The sequence below is a fragment of the Gorilla gorilla genome, chromosome 18, assembly GCF_029281585.2.
Source record: "Gorilla gorilla gorilla isolate KB3781 chromosome 18, NHGRI_mGorGor1-v2.1_pri, whole genome shotgun sequence".
NCBI classification, from domain to species: Eukaryota; Metazoa; Chordata; class Mammalia; order Primates; family Hominidae; genus Gorilla; species Gorilla gorilla.
The window spans coordinates 3,988,709-4,012,370 of record NC_073242.2 but is presented as its reverse complement, the minus strand read 5'-3'; the positions used below and the strand labels follow the sequence as shown (position 1 = coordinate 4,012,370).

Sequence of the window (23,662 nt, the reverse complement as noted above, 5' to 3'; positions counted from 1 at the left end):
CTGCTTGTCCCTGGGAATGGAATGTCTCGGTGTAAAGCCGACCATTCGTTCTATTCTGAGAAGGAGAAAACCGCCCTGTGGCTGGTGGCAAGATATGCTGGCAGCAATACTGCTCTGTTACTCTTTGCTACACTGAGATGTTTATGTAAAGTGAAACATAAATCTGGCCTGTGTGTACATCCTGGCACAGTACCTTTCCTAGAACTTACTCATGATACAGATTCCTTTGCTCACGTTTCCCTGCTGACCTTCTCTCCATCTGTTGCCCTGCTACACTCCCCTCGCTAAGATAGTAAAAATAATGATCAATAAATACTGAGGGAACTCAGAGACCAGCGCCGGTGCATGTCCTCGCAGGCTGAGTGCGCCGGTCCCCTGGGCCCACCTTTCCTTCTCTATACTTTGTCTCTGTGTCTTATTTCTTTCTCAGTCTCTTGTCCCACCTGACGAGAAATACCCACAGGTGTGGAGGAGCAGGCCCCCTTCAAAAAAGGTACGTACTTACTACTTTTTTGGGTTGGGAAATGACCTTTGCTTTTTTTTTTTTTTTTTTTTTTAGACGGAGTCTTGCTCTGTCACCCAGGCTGGAGTGCAGTGGTGTGATCTTGGCTCACTGCAACCTCCACCTCCCAGGTTCAAGCGATTCTCCTGCCTCAGCCTCCCAAGTAGCTGGGACTACAGGTGCATGCCAGTTTTTCGTATTTTTAGTAGAGACAGGTTTCACCATATTAGCCAGGCTGGTCTTGAACTCCTGACCTTGTGATCCACCCGCCTCTGCCTCCCAAAGTGTTGGGATTACAGGTGTGAGCCACCGTCCCCAGCCCTTGAATGATTTAATTAGTTAATTTATTTATTTTTGAGATGGGGTCTCGCTCAGTCACCCAGGCTGGAGTGCAGTGGTGCGATCTTGGCTTACTGCAGCCTTGACCTCCTGGGCTCAAGGGATTTTCCTGCCTCAGGCTGTGGAGTAGCTGGGACTACAGACACACATGCCACCATGCTTGGCTACAATTTTTTTTTTTTTTATGGTGACGAGATATATATATATATATATATTTAGAATTAGGCAGCTGGACTCAGTTTAGATGATCCCAATTTTGTTGGCAACATCCAACACATCGTAATCAGGAGCCAGTCGAACACATGCCTTCTTCTCTCCATCAGGCGGAATCAGGGTGGTGACCTCGGCCACATCACCGTCATAGAGCTTCTTCACAGCCTGTTTGATCTGGTGCTTGTTGGCTTTAACATCCACAGTGAACATAAGCGTGTAGTTTTCTTCTGTCCTCTTCACGGCCAACTCCGTGGTCAGCGGAAACTTGATGATAGCATAGTGGTCACGCTTGTTTCTCCTGGGGGCGCTCTACCAAGAATATTCAGGCCTCCTCCAGCATCACAGTGTCTTGGGCCGCTGGAAGGTGAGTGACGTGCGGGTCTTCTTTTTTATGTGGCTGTGGACACCTTTCAACGCTGCCTTCTTGGCCTTTAAAGCCTTCGCTTTGGCTTCGGCTTTAGGAGAGGCAGGAGCTTCCTTCTTCGCTTTCAGCGCCATCTTGTGAAAAGGCCAATTTTTTTTTTTTTTGGTATTTTTTTTTTTTTGTAGAGACTGGGTTTCACCATGTTGCCCAGGCTGGGAAAATGACCTTTTTTTATGAAAGAATAATAATGCATGATAGTTGAGCCTAAAAAAAGCCCCAAAAATCTGGGGAGACTATTTCTGTCTGTGAAACTCTGATGTCTGGGCACCTCTGGTGTGGTTCATGCTGACAGGTTAGGGCACTGGGTCAGAAAGACAGGGTTACGGTCTGCACTCCTCCTGCCTGACCACAGAGTGAGAGAGACCCATCTCCTGCCCTCAGGAAACTCGGGGCGGAGCGGGAAGACAGGGTCTCCCATGTCTACCAGGTGGCCATGAACAGACAGAGGGAAACTCCTTTCAACCTGCAGAGCCTGGGAGAGTGTCCACAGAGAGAGAGGGGTCCTCACACAGTCTTGCACACAGGAAGCATTTGCAGGAGGTGCACAGGGTGGTTATTTGGAGAAAATTGGATTACGGCTTTTTTTTGCTTTTATTTAACTTTTGATATTTTTATCCAAGACAACTATAATAATGCTTATTGCTGCTGGGCGAAGAGCACACCGACTGTGGAAAGCTGCTCCCACACCCAGCAACCCTCCCCTCCGGCCAGGCTGCAGGCAGCTGGAGTCTACCCTCACCCAGGCTCACTAGAGGGGGACCTGGGGAGGGGGCTTGAGGGTCTTCCTGTTTGTTTGGAAACACGATGCGTCCCTGTTATCCAGCAACTGGATTTTTCACTTTACTGACATTCCTTCTGAAGACACATTTATAGACCCATCTAAAAGTTGCATAAATATTCAGAGTAGGCCGGGCACGGTGGCTCACGCGTGTAATCCCAGCACTTTGAGAGGCTGAGATGGGCAGATCACGAGGTCAGGAAATCGAGACCATCCTGGCTAACATGGTGAAACCCCATCTCTACTAAAAATACAAAAAATTAGCCGGGTGTGTTGGCAGGCGCCTGTAGTCCCAGCTACTCGGGAGGCTGAGGCAGGAGAATGGCGTGAACCTGGGAGGCGGAGCTTGCAGTGAGCCAGGATTGCGCCACTGCACTCCAGCCTGGGCGACAGAGCGAGATTCCATCTCAAAAAAAAAAAAAAAAAAATCACAGTATATTATAGCATAATTTATTTACCCATTGCCCTCATGGAGCTCCCAGGTTTTTCCAAATACAAGCAGTTCTGCTGCAAACATCCTTGTGTGTCTGTCTCTAGGCCCTAGTGTTCTCCATTACATTTTTTTTTTTTGAGATGGAGTCTTGCTCTGTTGCCCAGGCTGGAGTGCAGTGGCCTGATCCCTGCTCACTGCAAGCTCCACCTCCCGGGTTCAGGTGATTCTCCTGCCTCAGCTTCCTGAGTAGCTGGGATTACAGGCGCATGTCACCACGCCTGGCTAATTTTTATATTTTTAGTAGAGACAAAAATAATTCGCCATGTTGGCCAGGCTGATCTTAAACTCCTGACCTCAGGTGACCCGCCCACCTTAGCCTCCCAAAGTGCTGGGATTATAGGCATTAGCCACCGCGTACGGCCTCTCCTTTACTTTTTTTTTTTTTTTTTGAGATGGAGTCTCGCTCTGTCGCCCAGGCTGGAGTGCAGTGGCGCAATCTTGGCTCACTGCCACCTCCACCTCCCGGGTTCACGCCATTCTCCTGCCTCAGCCTCTGGAGTAGCTGGGACTACAGGCACCTGCCACCACGCCCGGCTAATTTTTTATATTTTTAGTAGAGAAGGGGTTTCACCATGTTGGCCCAGGATGGTCTCGATCTCCTGACCTCGTGGTCCGCCGGCCTCGGCCTCCCAAAGTGCTGGGATTACAGGCGTGAGTCACCACGCCCGGCCCTCTCCATTACATTTTAATGTTGGCACAATAATTTTCAGAAGGTTGAGGGGGTTCACATTCCTGCCAGCAAAGTGTGAGCATCTGTTGTGGCAAGGGCTGCGTGGCTGTTTTTTGACAAAGTGGCTTGTTTTGTTTCCCTGACCAGTAGCCTGACTGAGCTGTGTTTCCTGTTACAGAAGAGTCTCTCCATTGCCAACACTCTGTGACTTAGCAGACGTCTCTGGACTTCCGTCTGGGGATTCTTACCCACCTTCAAGTTCACCAGCCCTCAGCTGGAGCACTGGAAGTGGGGGCTCTGCCGCTTCTCTCCCTCTCCGGTGGGTGACTTGGGGCACAGGAACCTCAGACTAAGGTGACTCAGGGGAGGGCAGTGGGAGGAGGGGGGCTTGGGCCCAGCCTGGGGCAGGGACTGGGTCTGGAGCAGTCCTGGGTGCTGGTGCTGACCTTGGTTGCTGGGTGCAGTCCGGCACAGCACACTCAAATCACGGCTCAGCAAAATCTGCAATCTGACCTCCGTGCCTTTAAATTGAGAACTGCCTGGGAGCCCCCTTTCCCCTCAGTCGGGGCAGAGGACGGCCCGGCTGGGATTCCCGGGAAACAAAGGGTCTCTTTAAGGCTCAGCTGGGGCTTCCTTCCTCCCCGGCCAAGACCCTCCACCTCCGCTGCTCTGGCCTTCAGGGGTCTGGGCTCGTGGAGTCAGCTTCCCCTCCCCCGCTCCGTAAACCCTCACCACCCGCTGCGGCGTTCAAAAGGTACAAACAGGTATGGTCGCTGCGGCCACCCCCATCCCCACCCCGCCTCTCCTCCTCCAAGGTCAACCAGTGTAGCCGGTGCTGGATCATTCCAGACATTCGATGCCTTTGACACACACAAATGAAACGTGTTTTTCTCCCTTTTCTACACAAATGGTAGAGCTTTGAACACACCGTTCTTCCTGTTCCTTTCTTGCAGCTACTGCTGCACCTGGTGGACCATTTCCAAGCAGCACAGCGCTTCCTGTCTTTCCTGTCTCGGCCACGCTCTGTCTCGTCTAGACCCCGCATGAATGATTTGAATGTCCCACCGGCCAGTGACACGCATGTAGGCGGTGCCACATTGACTCACTGGACGCATGCAGTGTGCCACTTCCGTGAACGTACCTGGAGGGAAAACTCAGAGGTGGAATTCCCGAGGGAAGGTCATTGCTGCTGTTACTTCACTGGACAAGTCGGGGGGTTCCCACGAGGCTCCCACATCCTCTGCCTGCTGCAAGCAGTGTCTGTGGGCCACAGTCTCACCTGTTAGTACAGTTTTTATTTGCCAATGTGTTAGGTGAAAGGAAAAAAAAGTCACTTTAATGGGGTTTTCCTTTATTTTTTTTTTTTTTTTTTTTTTTTTTACCTTTTTACCCTCACATCCTGGGAAGGACACTTTAGTGTTTTGTTTTTGTTTTTGTTTTGTGAGACGGAGTCTCGCTCTGTTGCCCAGGCTGGAGTGCAGTGGCGCGATCTTGGCTCACTGCAACCTCCGCTTCCCGGGTTCAGGCGATTCTCTGGCCTCAGCCTCCGGAGTAGCTGGAGTAGTTTTTAATTTGCATTTCTGCGCTGAGGGAGGAGGATCAGCGTATCCCTGGCAGCTGTCCTTCAGCATTTTCTACGGGAGCTTTTCTGTGATTGATTTAGAGCTGTTTATTACTGCACTGTTACTAGTCTTACTAAGGTGAGCTCTGTGATGTGAGCTGCAAGCTGTGTCCCCCGCCTCCCAGCCGGGGGCTAGTCTTTTTGACTTCGCTTATGCAGTTTGGCTTTGCAGACGCCCCCACCCCCCTCCCACCCACGACGCGGTGGAACTTCTGGATTCTGTGCCACGCTTGGAAAAGCCGACTTGGCCCTAAGACGGAAAAAGCTTCCCCGAGTTTTCTAGGCTTTATCGCTTCCTTTTTTCGGCTTAAATCTTACAGGGTGGGAATCCATCCAGGTGCAAAGCGCCAGGAGTTGATGCCACGCACCCGTGTGAACCGCCACCCCGATCGGGTACTACAGTCCCTAAACACAAGCAGCCTTCTCGTCTGTGCATAAAAGCGTGGATCTGACACGCACCTGCAGCGGCTCTGCGGCGTGAAGGCCGGCCCGGGGGTCTCCGTGCTGAGGCGCCTGGCTCAGGCCCACGCGCGCCGGGCAGGGCAGGGCAGGGCGCGGGTTCCTCTCGGTCCCAGGCCGAGGTCGGCGCCTCTGCCCTCCGCGGGCTCCCCGAGCCTGCCACGGAGGTCCCGGCCGAGCGGAGCTGGGACTCAGCGAACCGGCGGGGAAGCCCCGCGGAGCCCACGCCTCGGGGAGAATTTCCTGCGTGTTCCGAGCGCGCCCGGCGCGACCTCTCCGTCCCGGGACCCCCGCGAACCCTCCATCCCGCGCCCTCCCTCCAGCGTCCCCCAGCGCGCCCCCTCCAGCGTCCCCCCAGACCCCGCGCGCCCGGGTCTGTCCCCCGCGCGCCCCACGTGACCCCTCCCCCCAGCGCCCGGCGTCCGCGCCCCCCCGGTCCCGCCCCCCGACCCCGCCCTCGCCTTCCCAGCTCGGCCTGCGGGGCGGGGCCTGCGGGCGGAAGTGCCCGGGGCGACGGCGGCGGGGACCGGCCGGGCCATGGGCGCCGGGGGCAGAGGCGGCGGTGACCGCGGAGGCGGCAGAGGCCGCCCGGGCGGCGGCGGGGGCTGGCGGCGCGGGACGCGGGCCGGGTAGCTCTGGGCCGAGCGCGGAGCCATGGGCCGGGCTGGCACCGGGACCGGGGGCGAGGCGGTGGCCGCGGTGGTGGCGGGGCCGCTGCTGCTGCTGCTGCTGCTTGCCCGGCCCCCGCCTGCCTCCGCCGGCTACAGCGGGAAGAGCGGTGAGCGGGAGGCGCGGGCGCCATCGGGGGCGTGGGGCCGGGGCTGCGGGCGGGGCGGGATTGTGACACCCCTGGCGCACCTGTGCGCTCATCTGGCGCCGGCGAGGGGTTGGGGTCCCCGCCGCGGGTTGGGGGTGCACAGTGGCCCTTTGGGGCGCTTCGTGTCCTAGGGGTCGAGGCGGACGGGACCCCGCGCTTCCTCCTCGGTCCCCCGAACGGGGTTGGGCCACATCGGCCCCTGGAGCGCCCTCTCCCCTCCCTCCTCCTCCCAGAGCGCTCAGGTTCCGCGCGCCCGGCGCACTCGGCGCAGGGAAGTGAAGGGGCCCAGGGGACTCTGCCCGGGACTCCAGCTGGGAGGAGTGGCTGGGCCGTGAGCTCACCGGCCCGGTCCGGCCTGAGAGAGGGGCAGAGCCGGGAGAAAGTTGTTAGACCCTGTAGCGGGGGCCCGTGGGCGTCTTGGCTCCAGCCCTTCCACAGTGACCACCAGCCCTGGTACAGCCACTTCCTACCGCCGGCCTGGCTTCTGGGAGGAGGGACTCCCAGCTGGCGGAAGAGGGGCTGAGGAAAGGGCGCCCCTCTCCGCTCTTGTTCGGAAACTCGCTGGGCTCCCTTTGCATTTCTGTTCCCTGAGGGTCCCCGTCCCTGACTGAGGTCCAAGGAGGCGGCTGGGCCAGAGAGAAGGTGTAGCCCTTCCAGGGCCTGCACGGGGTAGGGACGTGGGTGTGGAGACCGTCAGGCCTTGGCCACCCTGAGATGGTGAGGACTTGCCCCGGCCTCTGTGGCCTGGGACTCTGGAGGGGCCGTGTCCTTGCTGGCCGGCTGGAAGGGCCCACACGTCCCCAGCCACGCGGGTGCCCAGGTGCCCGGCAGCTGATCCGGTGCTGTTCCCCGACTTCCCGGCCTCCAGTCCCTCCCCTGCCCCTGAAATAATGCTCCTTTGAGCTCCTGTTTCTTTCGGGGGCTGTGCCTCCTGCTTTCTGAGCTTGGCACAGGTAGAGATGAAAGGCAGTTTTCCCCGAGGACCGTGCCCCGGATTAAATTGCTCCATGGCCCGGCGCGAAGCGCACGCCTGCAATCCCAGCACTTTGGGAGGCTGAGGCGGGTGGATCACCTGAGGTCAGGAGTTCGAGACCAGCCTGACCAACGTGGAGAAACCCCCGTCTCTACTAAGAATACAAAATTAGCCGGCAGTGGTGGCGCATGCCTGTAATCCCAGCTACTCGGGAGGCTGAGGCAGGAGAATCGCTTGAACGCGGGAAGCAGAGGTTGCGGTGAGCCGAAGTCGCTCCATTGCACTCCAGCCTGGACAACAGAGCGAGACTCCATCTCAAAAAAAAAAAAAAAAAAAGAAAGAAAGAAAAAAAAATAACCTGGGTGTGGTAATGTGAGCCTGCGGTTCCAGTTACATAGGAGGCTGAGGCTGCAGTGAGCCGTGTTCATGGCACTGCTCTCTAGCCTGGCTCAGAGTGAGACCCTCAAAAATACCAAAACCTTACTCCGCTGGAAACTGGCAAAGGAAATTCTCCTGTCCCAGAACTCAGGCCTGGTGAGGGGTTCCTGGGAGGTGGAACCCCTGCGTGTGGACAGTGGAGAGGCCTGGTGTGCTGGCTCAGCCCCTCACTCCTCCCAGCCTGCCGAGGAGTAAGTGCTCTGTGGCGTTGTGGGTGGTCAGGGTCTCCCATGGGTGCCTGTCCCGGTTTGGAGGACGTGGGTCTGGGGTCTTCACTCAGGTTCCCAGGACAGGGCCAGGGACTTGCATTACCGCCTTCCCCACCCAGCCCTGTGTCCGTGGAGGGGCTGTGGGGCAGGCAGGGGGGTGTGTAGCTGGCCCTCCTCACCCTGTGGTCACCTCGGCTCAGAGCACCCCTAACAGCCTGGTATGTGTGGGCAGCTTGGGCTGCAGAGCCCTGGGAGAGGCCCGGAGGGGCTGTGAGCCCTGGGAGTCGGGGACTGGGTGTTAGGACAACCTTGAACAGATCTCTTATCTCTGTGTACCTGCTGAAACTTCACAGCCACCAGCTGAGTTCTAGGCGCCCTCAGGCTGGTGCTCCAGGGCCAGAGGGGCTGAGGGCTTTGCCCCAGCAGCCCAGGGGCTGTGTGCTGCAGGTGGCCTCCCCTGCCTGCCCCCGCAGAGGCCGGCTTTCTCTGGGACAGCGTGGTCCTGGGGGGCTGTCCTACTTCAGCTCCCAGCACTTGAGCTTTCCCTGCCCACATTATCAGGCCACAGCCTGGTGGGTGGGACCTGGTGGCCAGCAGACACCTGGAAAGCCTGGAGTGTGTCGTGGGTGGAGCCTGGCCAGCCCCTGCCCAGCCCCCATGCCAGGCTCCCCTGGAGCTTGGCCCGGATTTGCCGACAGGCTGCTATTGGCAGGTGTATCGTTTCTTCTGGTGCCTCTATGGGAGGGTCAGGAGGCTGGCAGGAGAGCCCGCTGCTCACCTGTCTCCCTCCTCAGGAGGGGCCTGGGCCTGAGCCAGCCACTCTCCAGTGAGACCTAGGCAGGGCTCCTGAGTGTGTGGGGAGGGGGAGCTGCAGCAGAGGGGAGGGTCCCGCCCCCGGCTGTGTCCACTGTGCATTTCCTTCTGAAGCCTTTGTCGTTAATTAACCTCGGAGGGAGGGCCCCCCAAAGGGAAGTGCCCTCCACCCTGACCAACCCAGGAGAAGGCTGGGACCCAGGGAGGGAAGGATGCCCAAGGTCACAAGGGCACGAGGCTGGAGCTGGCACGGGGGCTGGGGGTGAGAGCCCGAGTCCTCGCCTGGGGCCATGAGCAGGATGTCTCCCACGGGCCCTTCTCCATCCCCGCACCAGGCGTGGGTGCGTTCCCTGAGGACAGTTAGGAGCCTTGCCCGCTTGGAACGCAGGGGGCAGCTGTCCCCTTATTCTCATGGCTGGCCAGGCTTCTGGCCTGGGTCCCTCCCACATGCAGGATCTCCCTCTGGGTAAGGGGAATTTGGGCTCTGGTCTGGCCGTGTCCAAAGTCATCATAGCCCAAGCAGGCAGCCAAGCCATCCAGGGATGGAGATGTGGGAGGCTGAGAGGAGGTGGGAGGACCGTGCCTTGGTATCCAGGGCATCTGTGATGAGGGGCAGGGGCTCCTTCCTGACACCTTCTGGGTCCTTCAGCTTCGACCTGGGTTGGCCATGGGGAGTGGAGTCTTCTAAGGTTGGAGGCAGTTCGGGTGGCGATGGCAGTGCGGGTGGGGACGGCAGTGCGGGTGGCGACGGCAGTCAGTGTGGCGACGGCAGTCCGGGTGGCGACGGCAGTCAGGGTGGCGACGGCAGTCAGGGTGGCGACGGCAGTGCGGGTGGGGACGGCAGTGCGGGTGGGGACGGCAGTCCGGGTGGCGACGGCAGTCTGGGTGGGGACGGCAGTCTGGGTGGGGACGGCAGTGCGGGTGGCGATGGCAGTGCGGGTGGGGACGGCAGTGCGGGTGGGGACGGCAGTGCGGGTGGCGATGGCAGTCCGGGTGGCGATGGCAGTATGGGTGGCGATGGCGGTCAGGGTGGCGATGGCTGCTGAGGTACCCTGCAGCTTGTTTGGAAGCTGCTGCAGTGAGGCGGCAGCTGTGAAAAGACCCAGATGCCAGGAGGGTGGGATGTAGGCCATCTGGGGAGGGACAGCAGAGGATCTGGCTGAGGGGCCAGAGGGTGGCCGTGACCTTTGCCAAGGTCAGAGTTGGTGTGCCAAGATCTCCAGGTGGGTCCCCGGGGGCTTCCACCTCTTTCCGTCTGGGGAACTCGTCCTCCCCATCTGCGGCCCTGGAGGAGGGTCCCGGCCTGGCTGACACCTCCTTCTCCTCACAGAGGTGGGGCTGGTGTCCGAGCACTTCTCGCAGGCCCCGCAGAGGCTGTCCTTCTACAGCTGGTATGGCAGTGCCAGGCTCTTCCGCTTCCGCGTGCCCCCAGACGCCGTGCTGCTGCGCTGGCTCCTGCAGGTCTCCCGGGAGAGCGGCCCCGCCTGCACTGATGCAGAGATCACCGTGTAGGTGGCTGCCCGCCCGCCTGCCCACCCTCCCGCGCCTGGCCAAGCCCCGTGCCTGAACCCGGTGCTGCTCTCCCGTCTCCAGGCACTTCCGTTCCGGCGCCCCTCCGGTCATCAACCCGCTGGGCACCAGCTTCCCGGACGACACCGCAGTGCAGCCCTCCTTCCAGGTCAGGGTGCCGCTGAGCGCCGCACCGCGAAGCAATGCCTCCGTCAACGTTTCCCACCCGGCCCCCGGGGACTGGTTCGTGGCCGCCCACCTGCCCCCCTCATCCCAGAAGATCGAGTTGAAGGTGAGGGGGGCTGCCCTCCGGGATGGAGACGAGAACCTTGCGGCGATGGCCTGTCCCTGCCGTTCACCTCTTTGGGGTGGTCCTTGCTCTAGGCTCCACGCTGCACTCTGGGGCCAGCCCTGCTCCCTGCATGCCGGGGGCGTCTGGTGGGACCCTGCCCTCACACCTGCCTTCTCTGACACCGCCCCCGCCCACACCTGTTCTTTCCCTAGGGCTTGGCTCCCACCTGTGCCTACGTCTTCCAGCCTGAACTGCTGGTCATGCGGGTGGTGGAGATTTCCATCATGGAACCAGATGTGCCCCTTCCACAGACCCTCCTCTCCCATCCCAGCTACCTCAAGTGAGCGGGGGCCTGGGGGGCAGCCCGGCTCTGCCCTCCGGCCCCCTCTCAGATTCGGTGGAGTGGGTGCGAGAGCCTGGCCCTGAGCCCTGGGGTTGGGCTGGGAAGTGGTCCAGATGCCTGGCCCCCACCAGAGTGGGCTGAGGAACGGCAGAGCCTGGGCACGCTGCGTCCCTGGGCTGAGGAATGGCAGAGCCTGAGCCAGCTGTGTCCCCTCGCTGCAGGGTCTTTGTCCCCGATTACACGCGGGAGCTTCTGCTGGAGCTGCGGGACTGCGTGTCCAATGGGAGCCTGGGCTGCCCCGTGCGTCTCACCGTGGGCCCGGTCACCCTGCCTAGCAACTTCCAGAAGGTGCTCACCTGCACCGGTGCCCCCTGGCCCTGCCGCCTGCTGCTGCCCTCACCGCCCTGGGACCGGTGGCTGCAAGTGACAGCTGAGAGCCTGGTGGGGCCCCTCGGGACAGTGGCTTTCAGTGCTGTAGCTGCCCTCACAGGTGGGCCGCACAAGGGCTGGAGGGATGGCCCTGCCCCTCCCCAGATCCCCAGACTTTCCTCCAACCAAACCCCTTGTCCTCTCGGCAGCTTGCAGGCCACGGAGTGTGACCGTCCAGCCCCTTCTGCAGAGCAGCCAAAACCAGAGCTTCAACGCCTCCTCTGGTCTGCTGTCCCCGAGCCCCGACCACCAGGACCTGGGCAGGAGTGGCAGGGTGGACCGCAGCCCCTTCTGCCTCACAAACTACCCAGTCATGCGGGAGGACATGGACGTGGTGTCGGTGCACTTCCAGCCCCTGGACAGGGTCTCGGTGAGGGTGTGTTCGGACACACCCTCCGTGATGCGGTTGCACCTGAACACCGGCATGGACAGTGGGGGTTCCGTCACCATCTCCCTGCGGGCCAACAAGGTACCTGCTGTCTGCAAGCGGCCTGTGGCCTGGGCTCGGGCAGGGCGCCGGGCAACCCCTGCAGGGCCTCCTCATTTACCTTGGCACGGGACAGGCAGCACAGTGACACCAGCAGGCACGGGCCAAGACAGGGGCCCATGTTGGGGGGCCTCCCCTGCTGGGCAGCCTTGTTCCTGTCAGCAGGCCCCGGGGCTGTGGGGTAGCTCGGGTCAGAGGTGGGGTGGAGGCAGGATGTCCCAGGGCCCGGGGAGGAAGGGTCCCGGTGCGCCGTGGGCATGCAGGAGTCTCAGAGAAAGGCACCAGCACCGGCCGGGCATGGTGGCTCACACCTGTAATTCCAGCACTTTGGGAGGCCGAGGCGGGCGGATCACGAGGTCAGGAGATTGAGACCATCCTGGCTAACACGGTGAAACCCCGTCTCTACTGAAAATACAAAAATTAGCCGGGCGTGGTGGCGGGCGCCTGTAGTCCCAGCTACTCGGGAGGCTGAGGCAGGAGAATGGCGTGAACCCAGGGGCGGAGGTTGCAGTGAGCTGAGATCGCGCCACTGCACTCCAGCCTGGGCGACAGAGCAAGACTCCATCTCAGGAAAAAAAAAAAAAAAAGAAAGGCACCAGCACCAGGCTGAGCTGGCACGTGGGGCAGATGACCCCACTGCGGCCAGGGGCTGCTGGAGCTGAGCCGGCACCGCCTCCCTTTCCAGACAGAGATGCAGAACGAGACCGTCGTAGTGGCCTGCGTGAATGCTGCCTCACCCTTCCTTGGCTTCAACACTTCGCTCAACTGCACCACAGGTATGACGGGCAGGCGTCACCGTCGGCGTGGCCCCGGCCAGCCCCCGACCCCGGCCTCCTCTGATGGGGCCTTGTGGCTCCCCTGCAGCCTTCTTCCAGGGCTACCCCTTGTCTCTGAGCGCCTGGTCTCGCAGGGCCAACCTCATCATCCCCTACCCAGAGACAGACAACTGGTACCTCTCCCTGCAGCTCATGTGCCCTGAGAATGCTGAGTAAGTAAACCTAGGGCAGAGACGGGGGCCAGGCACCCTGTCATTTCACTCAGGACCGCAGGCCGGGCTGCCTGAGGTTGGCGTTCGGAGTGACCCAGCTAGAGTGGTGCTTCCTCCAGGGCTGCTGAAAGCTGGGGGCCCCAGTGCTGGGTTCTCATGTCTGTCAGCCTGTTGGGAGCGCTGGTGGCAGCTGGGCTGTCAGATCACTGCACCAGCTTTCCTGTGGCCCCTTCCTCAAAGGGACTGTGAGCAGGCTGTGGTCCACGTGGAGACCACCTTGTACCTGGTGCCCTGTCTGAACGACTGTGGACCCTACGGCCAGTGCCTCCTGCTCCGCAGACACAGCTACCTGTATGCCAGCTGCAGCTGCAAGGCAGGTGAGTGCCAGGGCCCCGCCCGCCCCGAGACGCTGCTGCTGTTGGCTTCCAGTGCTGTGCCATGCCTTTCCCCTGGGGGAGCGCCGCAAGGGGCTGGAGAGAGACCCCTGCAGAGCAATGCAGGGGCAAAGCCTCCTCCCCACTCCCCCGTTCCCCACCAACAATCCGTCTGCCTGGCACAGGCACCAGGTATCCCCGGGGGGTGGTACTGCCTCCTGACCTTGGACCCCACCCGCCGTGCCTACTCTGCTTGCTCCTGGGTGAGGAAGGGGCTTCTCTGCAGGGTCCTGGGTGAGGGGTGGGCCCTGAGGTTCAGCAGTGCCCCCAGCTTCCGTCTCGGGGTTTTGTGACCGCAGGCTGGCGTGGGTGGAGCTGCACGGACAACAGCACAGCCCAGACGGTGGCCCAGCAGAGGGCGGCCACACTGCTGCTCACGCTCAGCAACCTCATGTTCCTGGCCCCCATCGCCGTCTCAGTGCGGCGATTCTTCCTGGTGGAGGCCTCCGTCTACGCCTACACCATGTTCTTCTCCACGGTAGGCTGGCCCCTCCTGCAGGGACGTGGGGTGGGAGGGCAGGACCGCGCTCATGGAGCCTCCCCACAGTTCTACCACGCCTGCGACCAGCCCGGGGAGGCGGTGCTGTGCATCCTCAGCTACGACACGCTGCAGTACTGCGACTTCTTGGGCTCCGGGGCGGCCATCTGGGTCACCATCCTGTGCATGGCGCGGCTCAAGACAGTCCTGAAATACGTGAGTGGCCCTCGATGTGGGGTGTGGGCTCCGGGGGAGCAGGGCCCCCAAGTGCAGCCTGCGAAAGGCAGTACTGTGGGAGAGGCCGGACCTGGCGTTGGGCACGGCCCCTGGAAACCTCACATCTCGGCCGAGCATGGTGGCTCACACCTGTAATCCCTCCGCCGAGCATGGTGGCTCACACCTGTAATCCCTCGGCCGAGCATGGTGGCTCACACCTGTAATCCCAACACTCGCAGGAGGATCCCATGAGGCCAGGGGTTCAAGAGCAGCCTGGGCTGTACAAAAAATCAAAAAGTTAGCCGAGCGTAGTGGTGCATTCCTGTGGTCCCAGCCACTCGGGAGACTAAGGTGGGAGGATCGCTTGATCCCAGGCATTGGAGGCGTTGGAGTGAGACGAGGTCACAGCACTGCACTCCAGCCTGGGTGACAAAAGAAAAGAAACCTCATGTCTTCTGTGATGCCACATGGAGATGCGGGTCTGAGACCCTGCAGGCAGTTGTGAGGGGGCAGTGCCAGCTGTTTGGAGGATGCCAGGAAGGAAGGTGGTAGGCAGGGGAGGCCAGGCCCCCTGCCCTCGAGAAGCCCCCACCCATGCTTCCTGGGTCCTTGGTGCCAATGATGCTTTGGGGACTCTCTGTGGCAGCTGGCCCTGGCAAGGGGAGACTCATGCCCTGGGCTTGTGAGCTGCATGCTCTGCCCTCCCATCTGCTCTGGGAACTGCAGGCTGGGTACTGCCCCAAGGGGGAGCCCATGGGAGCCCCACAGCCAGGGCAGAGGGGAGGCTGGGAAGCACCAGGGTCCTGCAGGGCTGAGTGCGGGGCCTGAACCTGCAGATAGGCAGAGAACTGTACGCTGTGGGCAGAGGTGTCTGATGGAGACTGGGGGGTAGGAGCCCCTCCGCATGGAACAGTGGGCGGGAGACTGAAGCCACCCTGATAGGGGACTTCTAGAAACCCAGTGGTACAGGGGGCTAGTGAGTGTGTGGGTGCAGAGCGGCCATATGCATCTGTCCAGTTTGTGTGAGCACCGTCTAATCCCCCAGAGGTGCCTGCCTGGCCACATTCACCTGTGGATGCAATACAGAAGCTGAAGGAGGGGCATGTCCCTGCCGGCTGGCAGAGCTAGTCAGAGGCTGGCAGAGCTGGTCTGAGGGTGGCAGCAGCTCTGAGGGGGCAGGCAGAGGTGCTGTGGGGCCGTGGAGTACGCATGCTCCTGCTGGGCCTTGAGCCCTCAGAGACATCCCTGCAGTTATCCCTGTGTCTTGCGCAGGTGCTGTTTCTTCTGGGTACACTGGTCATCGCCATGTCCTTGCAGCTGGACCGCAGGGGCATGTGGAACATGCTGGGGCCCTGCCTCTTTGCCTTCGTGATCATGGCCTCCATGTGGGTAAGGAGCCGGGCTGGCTGGCACTGCTGCCCAGGTACTCGGAGAAGAGAGCATGGCATCTTGCTCTAGCTACGTTCCTGGTCCTGCTCCAACCAGTGAATGCCCGTATCTGCTGGGGGTTGCCCTGGCACCCACAGAGGCCCAGCATGGCTGTGTCCCTGAGGCCTGGGCCTGAGGACCAGTGGCCTTGTGCCCTTGAGCCTCCTCGAAGCAGCCCACCCTTGTCGTTCTGCTGCCCAGACCTGGGCAGGCCCCCAGTAACCACTGTATCTGGACCCTGGGAGCTGCAGCCGCGGCCCCACCTGCACTGATACCTGCGTGGCTGTTTTCTCCAGGCTTACCGCTGCGGGCACCGGCGCCAGTGCTACCCCACCTCGTGGCAGCGCTGGGCCTTCTACCTCCTGCCCGGCGTCTCCATGGCCTCTGTGGGCATCGCCATCTACACCTCCATGATGACTAGCGACAACTACTACTACACCCACAGCATCTGGCACATCCTGCTGGCCGGGAGCGCAGCCTTGCTGCTGCCGCCACCTGACCAGCCCGCCGAGCCCTGGGCCTGCTCGCAGAAATTCCCCTGCCACTATCAGATCTGCAAGAACGATCGGGAGGAACTGTACGCAGTGACGTGACACTGGCCTGGGGACAGCTGCTGCTCTGATGACCTCTTCAGCCAGGAGCTGTATCGAGGGGGAGGCGCCTGGTCCAGCCCCGGACAGATTGATTTCCAGCTGAATAAATTGGCCTAGACACCCTCTTACTTCCTCCTACTGAGGAGAGGGCCACCCCTCCCTCACACGCACCTCTCCTCGCCAGCTGCCTGCTCGCTGCTGAGGTCCCTCTGCAGATCCCAGCTGCTGTCTGCAGTGGCCCCTGGGGCCTGGGCTTGGTTACTTGGAGACCACAGGTGTCTGTGCGAGGGTGGGGCTGTGTGCTCTGCTGGCCTGTGGGTGGCTAGAGATGGGGAGAAGGACTCCCTATGGTCCTGTTCCCTGGCGAGGCTGTGGTGAGACCCATGGCGCCCAGGAGCCCTGAGCCCACCACTGGGGCCGGGAGCTGTAGACTCCGAGACCCCTGCTCCTGGCCCCTGTGTGGCCCTGATGCCAGCCTGCCTGGGGCATGGAGGATCCCCCTCTGCTGCTGTGGTCATCATAGGGTTGGGAGACCGAGGTTTCCCCCAGAGCTGATGGGCACTGGGGATGCAGGCTCCCGCCCCGCCCCTCCCTTTTTCCTGGCTCTGGAGCCTTGGGTCCCTGAGAAGAGTTTCCTTGGACTGGGGTGCTCGGGTGCTCTGGGGGTTTGGCCCAGAAGGAACCCCTACCCAGCCCTGTCCACCCACCCCAGCTTTCCTGGGCCCCCCTCTGGGAGCTTCCTCTTGGTCCCAGGAGCTGCGGTGGTGTCTGCCCCCTGCACTGGGCTCTGTGCCCTGTGGGTGTTCAGGAGACTGGACTGTCTCTGCTCCTCATGCAAACCTTGTGGGGGAGGCAATGACCAGGAGCAGCACCTGGCCCCTCCCTGAGGCCTGTGAGTGTCTCGGATCCACCCTGGAGAAGTGAGCGGCTGAGACCCGGGTGGGGCCCTCCTACCCTTGGCTCTGGGGGCTTCCCTTCTGGGTCTTGTCCGGGATATGGCCTTCCTGAAGGTCTTACCTCCCCCAGCCGCCCTGCACTTGACCACCAAAGCAATCTCTAAGCTTATAAAGGAGAAACATGTATATATGGGGTTTTTTGGAGTAAAAGGAAATTGTAAGATATTAAGACATTTTTATGTAGATCTGATTTATCTGTGTTTGGTGAATTTAATATTCTACAGTGATTTTTCAAACTAAACGAGTTTTTACATTTTTTCTGTGCTCCTTCCCGGGTAGGGTAAGTGGGGCCCGGGAGAACAAGCACCGCCCCGCCCGTGCCGCCCTTCGCGGAAACGCCGGGGCCGCACATAGCCAACGGTGCCTTGAGCTGCTGCTGCTGTCTGTGGGGTGTTTTTTACGGTCCCTAAAGACGGAAGCGGGGCGGGACGAGGGGGGTAGACGGATGGCTTTTACAGCCAATCAGCGGTGGGAGGAGGTCCAGGCGCGGCAGATCGGCTTCCGGTTCCGGTGGGCTCTGAACCCTGAAAGGTGGGCGCGGGCAGGTGGGGTGTGGGGGGGCGCCGGGGCAGAAGGGGAGTGGCAGGTGGGTGCGGGACGGGGGCCGGGGTAGGGGGTAGGGGGTGGGAGCCGGGGGCCGGGGGCCGGGGTACGGAGTGAGAGCCGGGGGCCGGGGTAGGGAGTGGGAGCCGGGGGCCGGGGTAGCGGGTGAGAGCCGGGGGCCGGGGTAGGGGGTGGGAGCCGGGGGCCGGGGTAGCGGGTGAGAGCCGGGGGCCGGGGTAGGGGGTGGGAGCCGGGGGCCGGGGTAGCGGGTGGGAGCCGGGGGTCGGGGTAGGGGGTGGGAGCCGGGGGCCGGGGTAGCGGGTGGGAGCCGGGGGCCGGGGGCCGGGGTAGCGGGTGAGAGCCGGGGGCCGGGGTAGGGGGTGGGGGCCGGGGGCCGGGGTAGCGGGTGGGAGCCGGGGGCCGGGGGCCGGGGGCCGGGGTAGCGGGTGAGAGCCGGGGGCCGGGGTAGGGGGTGGGAGCCGGGGGCCGGGGTAGGGGGTGGGAGCCGGGGGCCGGGGTAGCGGGTGAGAGCCGGGGGCCGGGGTAGGGGGTGAGAGCCGGGGGCCGGGCCAGGCTGCGAGTGACTGCGAGCCCCACCTCCTGCCAGGCTCGCGATGCCTCTACACAAGTATCCCGTGTGGCTCTGGAAGCGGCTGCAGCTGCGGGAGGGCATCTGTTCCCGCCTGCCCGGCCACTACCTGCGCTCCCTGGAGGAGGAGCGGACGCCCACTCCCGTGCACTATAGGCCTCATGGGGCCAAGTTCAAGATCAACCCCAAGAACGGGCAGCGGGAGCGTGTGGAGGACGTGCCCATTCCCATCTACTTTCCCCCCGAATCCCAGCGGGGGCTGTGGGGCGGCGAGGGCTGGATCCTGGGCCAAATATACGCCAACAACGACAAGGTGGGTCGGCAGGCGGGCTTCAGGGGCTCCTCTCAGGGCTTGGCTGTGCCGGCTCTGTGCCGGACGCCCGGGGTACCTGGAGAGACCTGGGTGGGCCCTGGGGATTACAGCCTGGAGGAGACACAGCTCCGGCAAAGGAGCACGCTGAGTGAAGAACCGCAGTTCTGGCAAACAGGACTGATAAAGTAGGGGTGAGGTGGGGTGACTCAGGCCGGGGGAGCAACCAGAGGCCGTGGGGAGTCGGGGTAAAGTTAGGATGGGGAGGAGGCCTGTGTGATGAGCAGAGCAGGTGGGGAAGGCCAGCAGAGCAGGTGGGGGAGGCCAGCAGAGCAGGTGGGGGAGGCCAGCAGAGCAGGTGGGGGAGGCCAGCAGAGCTTCGAGGCTGCTTGTGGTGGACTTCCTGGCGGGACTGCTGAAGCCTCTGGGGAGACTTGTGTCACCTCCAGGTTGTAATGTGACAACCTGTAAACTGTGGGGTAGCACATGTTTCTGAAATACATGCAGAAACCATGTGACAAGGGCGGGAACGCCCAGCTTGTTGGGGAGCAGCTGACTTCTGGGTACACAGCCAGGACCCGGGTCGGGCTGGGGCGGCACTGGGCTGGGGGCCGGCCCACTTAGCTCCAGGTCCCCAGTCTGACAGCAGTGGTTCTGTGATGGAGCCTCCGGGGGGGGAAGGTGAGGGCAGTTGCCCTGGGCCCCCCTTGGTCTGTAAGAGAAAGCAGCAGTACTCATGGAGGCTCTGTTGCACCCTCAGCTCTCCAAGAGGCTGAAGAAAGTGTGGAAGCCACAGCTGTTTGAGCGAGAGCTCTACAGTGAGATCCTGGACAAGAAGTTCACGGTGACTGTGACCATGCGGACCCTGGACCTCATTGATGAGGCTTACGGGCTCGACTTTTACATCCTCAAGGCAAGCGGGGTGGGGCGAGTCAGTGCACAGCGGGGTGTGGGATGGGCCAGTCAGACTCACGGGAGCCCCAGGTCAGCATCACACCGGGGCACGCTGACGTCTGCACAGGAGGGTCACTGGGAAAGCATGAGTGGGGCCATGCCCCTTTCTGGCCAGCACCAGTGGGGTTTCCTGCCTTCAGGCGAGGCTGTCGCTCTGTGGGTGGCTGACTTGCCCGTGGGGCCTGAGCGAGCACAGCCGCCCCTTTTCCTGCACTTGGACTTGCTTCTGTGCTGGTCCCACCCCCCAGGCTGGGGTGCTGAGGCGGCCCCACCCGGGCCTTCTCTGTCCTGTCCTGGGACCACCAGCGGCTAGAGAGGAGCCAGGTGGGTTGGCTGGAAGGGTAGGCGGGGCCCTGCCACCAGCACCTGGCCCCATGTGAGCCTTCTGCCAGACCCCGAAGGAGGACCTGTGCTCCAAGTTTGGAATGGACCTGAAGCGAGGGATGCTGCTGCGGCTTGCCCGGCAGGACCCCCAGCTGCACCCCGAGGACCCCGAGCGGCGGGCAGCCATCTACGACAAGTACAAGGTGAGGGTTTCCGTCCCGCTCCCTACACCTGGGGACTCCTGGCCCTGCCCTGGGCCTCACTGCCCTTTCCATCTCTGCCTGCCTAGGAATTTGCCATCCCAGAGGAGGAGGCAGAGTGGGTGGGCCTGACGCTGGAGGAGGCCATTGAGAAGCAGAGACTTTTGGAGGAGAAGGTGAGTGTGTGAGCACCAGCCGCTGCTGCCTGCCCAGAGCCTGGTGTTCAGGTCTGGGAGTGTGCTGCCTTGGAGAGAGCCTGCACGAGGGGCTGGTGCACTGGGTGGGCTTGGGGAAGAGCTGCTGCTCTGCATTGCCCACCCAGAGGAGCATGGCCCGCTCCCTCCCCTCCAAGTCCCCACCCCGTCCTGTCCCAGGACCCTCAGTAGGAGGAGTGGGTTCCTGCACCGAGGGTTTGCTCGGCCACCAGCATCCCAGGGTCTGGAGCCTGAGGTAGCTGTCAGGACAGGGAGCCCCTGATGGCATGGCAGCTGGCTGCCCCTATTCCTTCTGTTTATCCATGACCACAGGGATGGGACAGGGGTATGTGTGTGCCTCCGGCATCCCCAAGGGAGGGGATTCCTCATCTCACCGACAGGACTCTGCCCTCCAGGGCCTCTCATGCCCCGGTTCCTCTGGGTGGCAGCTGCTGATCCCATCCCCGCCGGAACTCCAGCTGCCCTGGGCTTCCCTGGCCTCACCATGAGCCCCTCTCTCCTTCAGGACCCTGTACCCCTGTTCAAGATCTATGTGGCGGAGCTGATCCAGCAGCTGCAGGAGCAGGCACTGTCAGAGCCGGCGGTGGTGCAGAAGAGAGCCAGTGGCCAGTGACCACACAGCTCCTCCATGTCTGACCAACAGGCCCAGCCTTCCCTGCCAGGCCCTTTGCACTGAGGACACAGATCCCGGGGAGCTGTGAGGGCCACCGGTGGGCAGTGGGTGGATCCTGGTTTCGTGTGCTGCCCATGCACCTTCCAGCCCGGGGCCAGCTTGGCAGGGATCCCCAGGAGGCCTGGGCCGCCCAGAGGCTCCTCTCAGGCTGGGCCCCCACGTTTGCAGCAGTGTTCCTTGTGCCTGTGGGGCCGGGAGCGAGTAAAGTCTGGGCCAGGCTGTGTGTGTGTGTGTCTTTGCTTTAAGGACTGGCGTTCTCTTTGGGGATCCTGATCCTGTCACCCCTGCCCTTGCTGCCCCTGAGACCTCGGATGAGCCGTGGGCATTGACTCTGGCTGTGCCCGTCCCCCGGTGAGCTGCAGAGAGCGAGGTTCAATTCTGTGTTTTGTGTTTTTTTTTTCTTTTCTTTTTTTGAGACGGAGTCTTGCTCAGTCGCCCAGGCTGGAGTGCAGTGGCACGATCTGGACTCACTACAACCTCCACCTCCAGGGTTCAAGTGATTGTCCTGTCTCAGCCTCCTGAGTAGCTGGGATTACAGGCACCCCGCTATCATGTATGGCTAATTGTATTTTAGTAGAGAAGGGGTTTCACCATGTTGGCCAGGCTGGGCTTGAACTCCTGACCTCAGGTGACCCACCTGCCTCAACCTTCCAAAGTGTTGGGATTACAGGTGTGAGCCACCTCCCCTGGCCGTATTCTGTGTCTTTCCTCTGGTAGAGGGTCTGGTGTAGCTGGGGGCATCCAGGGATGCAGCCGGATGATGCCCATTCCCTCTCCATTGCACATTCCTGCCCTTCTCGAACGTTCTTCAGAACAGGGCGAGGGAGGCTGTGGTCTGGCTCTGCAGGTACTGGAAGGAACCAGGAGGGGCAGGTCCTCAGAGGGCCCTGCTGGTGCAGCTGCCTGAGTCAGGAGCCTCTCCCTGGTCAGCACTGTTGTGGCGAGTGGTACAGGAGGTGGGGGCGACACGAACTTGGGGACCTGCGACCTTGGTGTCCCCTCCAGATACCTCCCACCTGACCTGCAGGGTGGAGGTTTGGCCAGCGGGAAGCCGGGCTGTGCACCCTAAGGCATTTCCCGCCCTGAGGTTTGGGGTTACCTGACCCTCTCCCCCAACCCTTACCTGGAAATCCTGATCCTCCGGACCCATTTGGTTTTCCCAGGGAGTACAGGGAGGGCTCCCCCAGCTGCATGTGCAGAATGACAAGGGGGGGTTTATGTCCCCTGAGCCTAAGCCAGCCCCAGCTGGTGGCAGGATGGGGTGAACTGGAGGCAGCTGCCCGACGTGGGCCTGCTGGCTGATTGAGGAGCCTCTGGCTCCCAAGGGGGCTGTGGCAGAGTCCAGAGGGAGTGTGCAGTTGGCCCTGCTGGACTGCAGGGGAGCACGTGGCTCCCGGGGCCACAAGGGGTCACTGGGGTCAGGACCTGCCTGGTTCAGAGCTCTGGGAGGGCCCCCGAGGGCTCTGTCCACACCGGGCACCTCTGCTGACATATCCTGCTGCTCCCCACACCAGTGCCTTCATGTGATGCCCCTGCTCTGTGAACGAGCTTGAAAAAAATTTTAGGCCAGGCACGGTGGCTCACACCTGTAATCCCAGCACTTTGGGAGGCCGAGGCGGGTGGATCACGAGGTCAGGAGATAGAGACCATCCTGGCTAACGCGGTGAAACCCCATCTCTACTAAAAATACAAAAAATTAGCTAGGCATGTTGACACATGCCTGTGGTCCCAGCTACACGGGAGGCTGAGGGAGGAGAATCGCTTGAACCTGGGAGGCAGAGCTTGCAGTGAGCTGAGACTGTGCCACTGTACTCCAGCTTGGGTGACAGAGCGAGACTCTGTCTCAAAAAGAAAAAAAAAAAAAAGAAATAGGCCGGGCGCGGTGGCTCACGCCTGTAATCCCAGCATTTTGGGAGGCCGAGGCGGGCGGATCACGAGGTCAGGAAATCGAGACCATCCTGGCTAACACGGTGAAACCCCGTCTCTACTAAAAATACAAAAAAATTAGCTGGGCATGGTGGCGGGCGCCTGTAGTCCCAGCTACTCGGGAGGCTGAGGCAGGAGAATGGCATGAACCCGGGAGGTGGAGGTTACAGTGAGTGGAGATCGCACCACTGCACTCCACCCTGGGCGACAGAGCGAGACTCTGTCTCAAAAAAAAACACTTTATGAAAAACAGACAGTGCTCAGCCAGCTCTGTGGGGCCATGAGGCTCAGCCCAGCTGCCGACAGCATGAGTGCTGTTCCCCGCCCCAGCTCTAGCCAGAGTTGGGATGTTGTGGCCACGCCCTGCCCTGCACAGTTCCCGTGTTCAGCTGTGAACTTAAGCCAAGCCCCCTCCAGCCCCTCGACCTGCCCCTGACTCCCTGATGCTGTGTGTGTCCAGCACCTCCCAGCTCAGGCCTCGGTGGCTGCCCCTCACTCACCACCTGCTCTTTCCCACCCCAACCAAGCCCTACGGTAAGCAGGGCTCCTGCCAACGCCTGTAGGGCTTCCTGGGTCAGACTCTGGGGGCCCCAAGAAGTTAGGGGCCAGGCTTGGCAATCGGCTGGTAGGCGCTGGCCTCGGTCCCCCTGTCGGCCATGGTGGAACGTGCTCATCAGTGTGTCCTGACTTGTGTTGACTCAGGGTTGTGGGTCTGGGACCAGGCTGCCAGCTGGCCAGTGGGAGGAGCTGCATTTGGCCTCAGCAGGTTACCTCCTCTGCCAGTCACCTCGCTGGAACCCATGGCTGTTTAGTCTTCCTGCAGGGGAGGCCAGGCCGGACTGAGGTGGGGTCTGGGTGTGGCCAGGGCCCTGATTACTTTCTGGTCAGAGGCCACAGAAGTCCTTGACTGAGAAAAGGGTAAGAGGCCTTCCGTGAATGCCAGACCCATCCCCCAAGACCAAACCGTGACTCAGGTCTGGGACAGACCCAGCAGCTGGATCCAGCATGCTATTCTGCCTTCTGGGA

At 61.5% G+C, this 23,662-nt stretch overlaps 2 protein-coding genes and 1 pseudogene across 3 annotated transcripts; 2 read left to right on the top strand and 1 right to left on the bottom strand.

Annotated features, from left to right (window-relative positions):
* Positions 1-657: 657 nt before the first annotated feature.
* LOC129527468 (large ribosomal subunit protein uL23-like) lies at positions 658-2,450 on the bottom strand (annotated as a pseudogene).
* A 3,545-nt stretch (positions 2,451-5,995) lies between these two features.
* Positions 5,996-17,129, top strand: PGAP6 (post-GPI attachment to proteins 6). Its single transcript, XM_055364740.2, has 13 exons — positions 5,996-6,277; positions 10,080-10,257; positions 10,343-10,550; positions 10,763-10,890; positions 11,115-11,383; positions 11,472-11,791; positions 12,495-12,585; positions 12,674-12,797; positions 13,038-13,174; positions 13,531-13,709; positions 13,779-13,925; positions 15,198-15,314; positions 15,650-17,129. Exons 1-13 carry the CDS (start codon positions 6,154-6,156, stop codon positions 15,944-15,946), a joined length of 2,319 nt encoding a protein of 772 aa, XP_055220715.2. The 5' UTR covers positions 5,996-6,153; the 3' UTR covers positions 15,947-17,129.
* A 111-nt stretch (positions 17,130-17,240) lies between these two features.
* Positions 17,241-20,929, top strand: MRPL28 (mitochondrial ribosomal protein L28). Of its 2 annotated transcripts, none has more exons than XM_055364742.1 (6): positions 17,241-17,433; positions 18,053-18,347; positions 19,105-19,257; positions 19,691-19,825; positions 19,912-19,998; positions 20,543-20,929. In XM_055364742.1, exons 1-6 carry the CDS (start codon positions 17,348-17,350, stop codon positions 20,648-20,650), a joined length of 864 nt encoding a protein of 287 aa, XP_055220717.1. In that variant the 5' UTR covers positions 17,241-17,347; the 3' UTR covers positions 20,651-20,929. The 2 variants fall into 2 exon arrangements, with proteins under 2 accessions (XP_055220717.1, XP_055220718.1); XM_055364743.2 differs by having other exon boundaries at positions 17,428-17,488.
* The last annotated feature ends 2,733 nt before the right edge of the window (positions 20,930-23,662 follow it).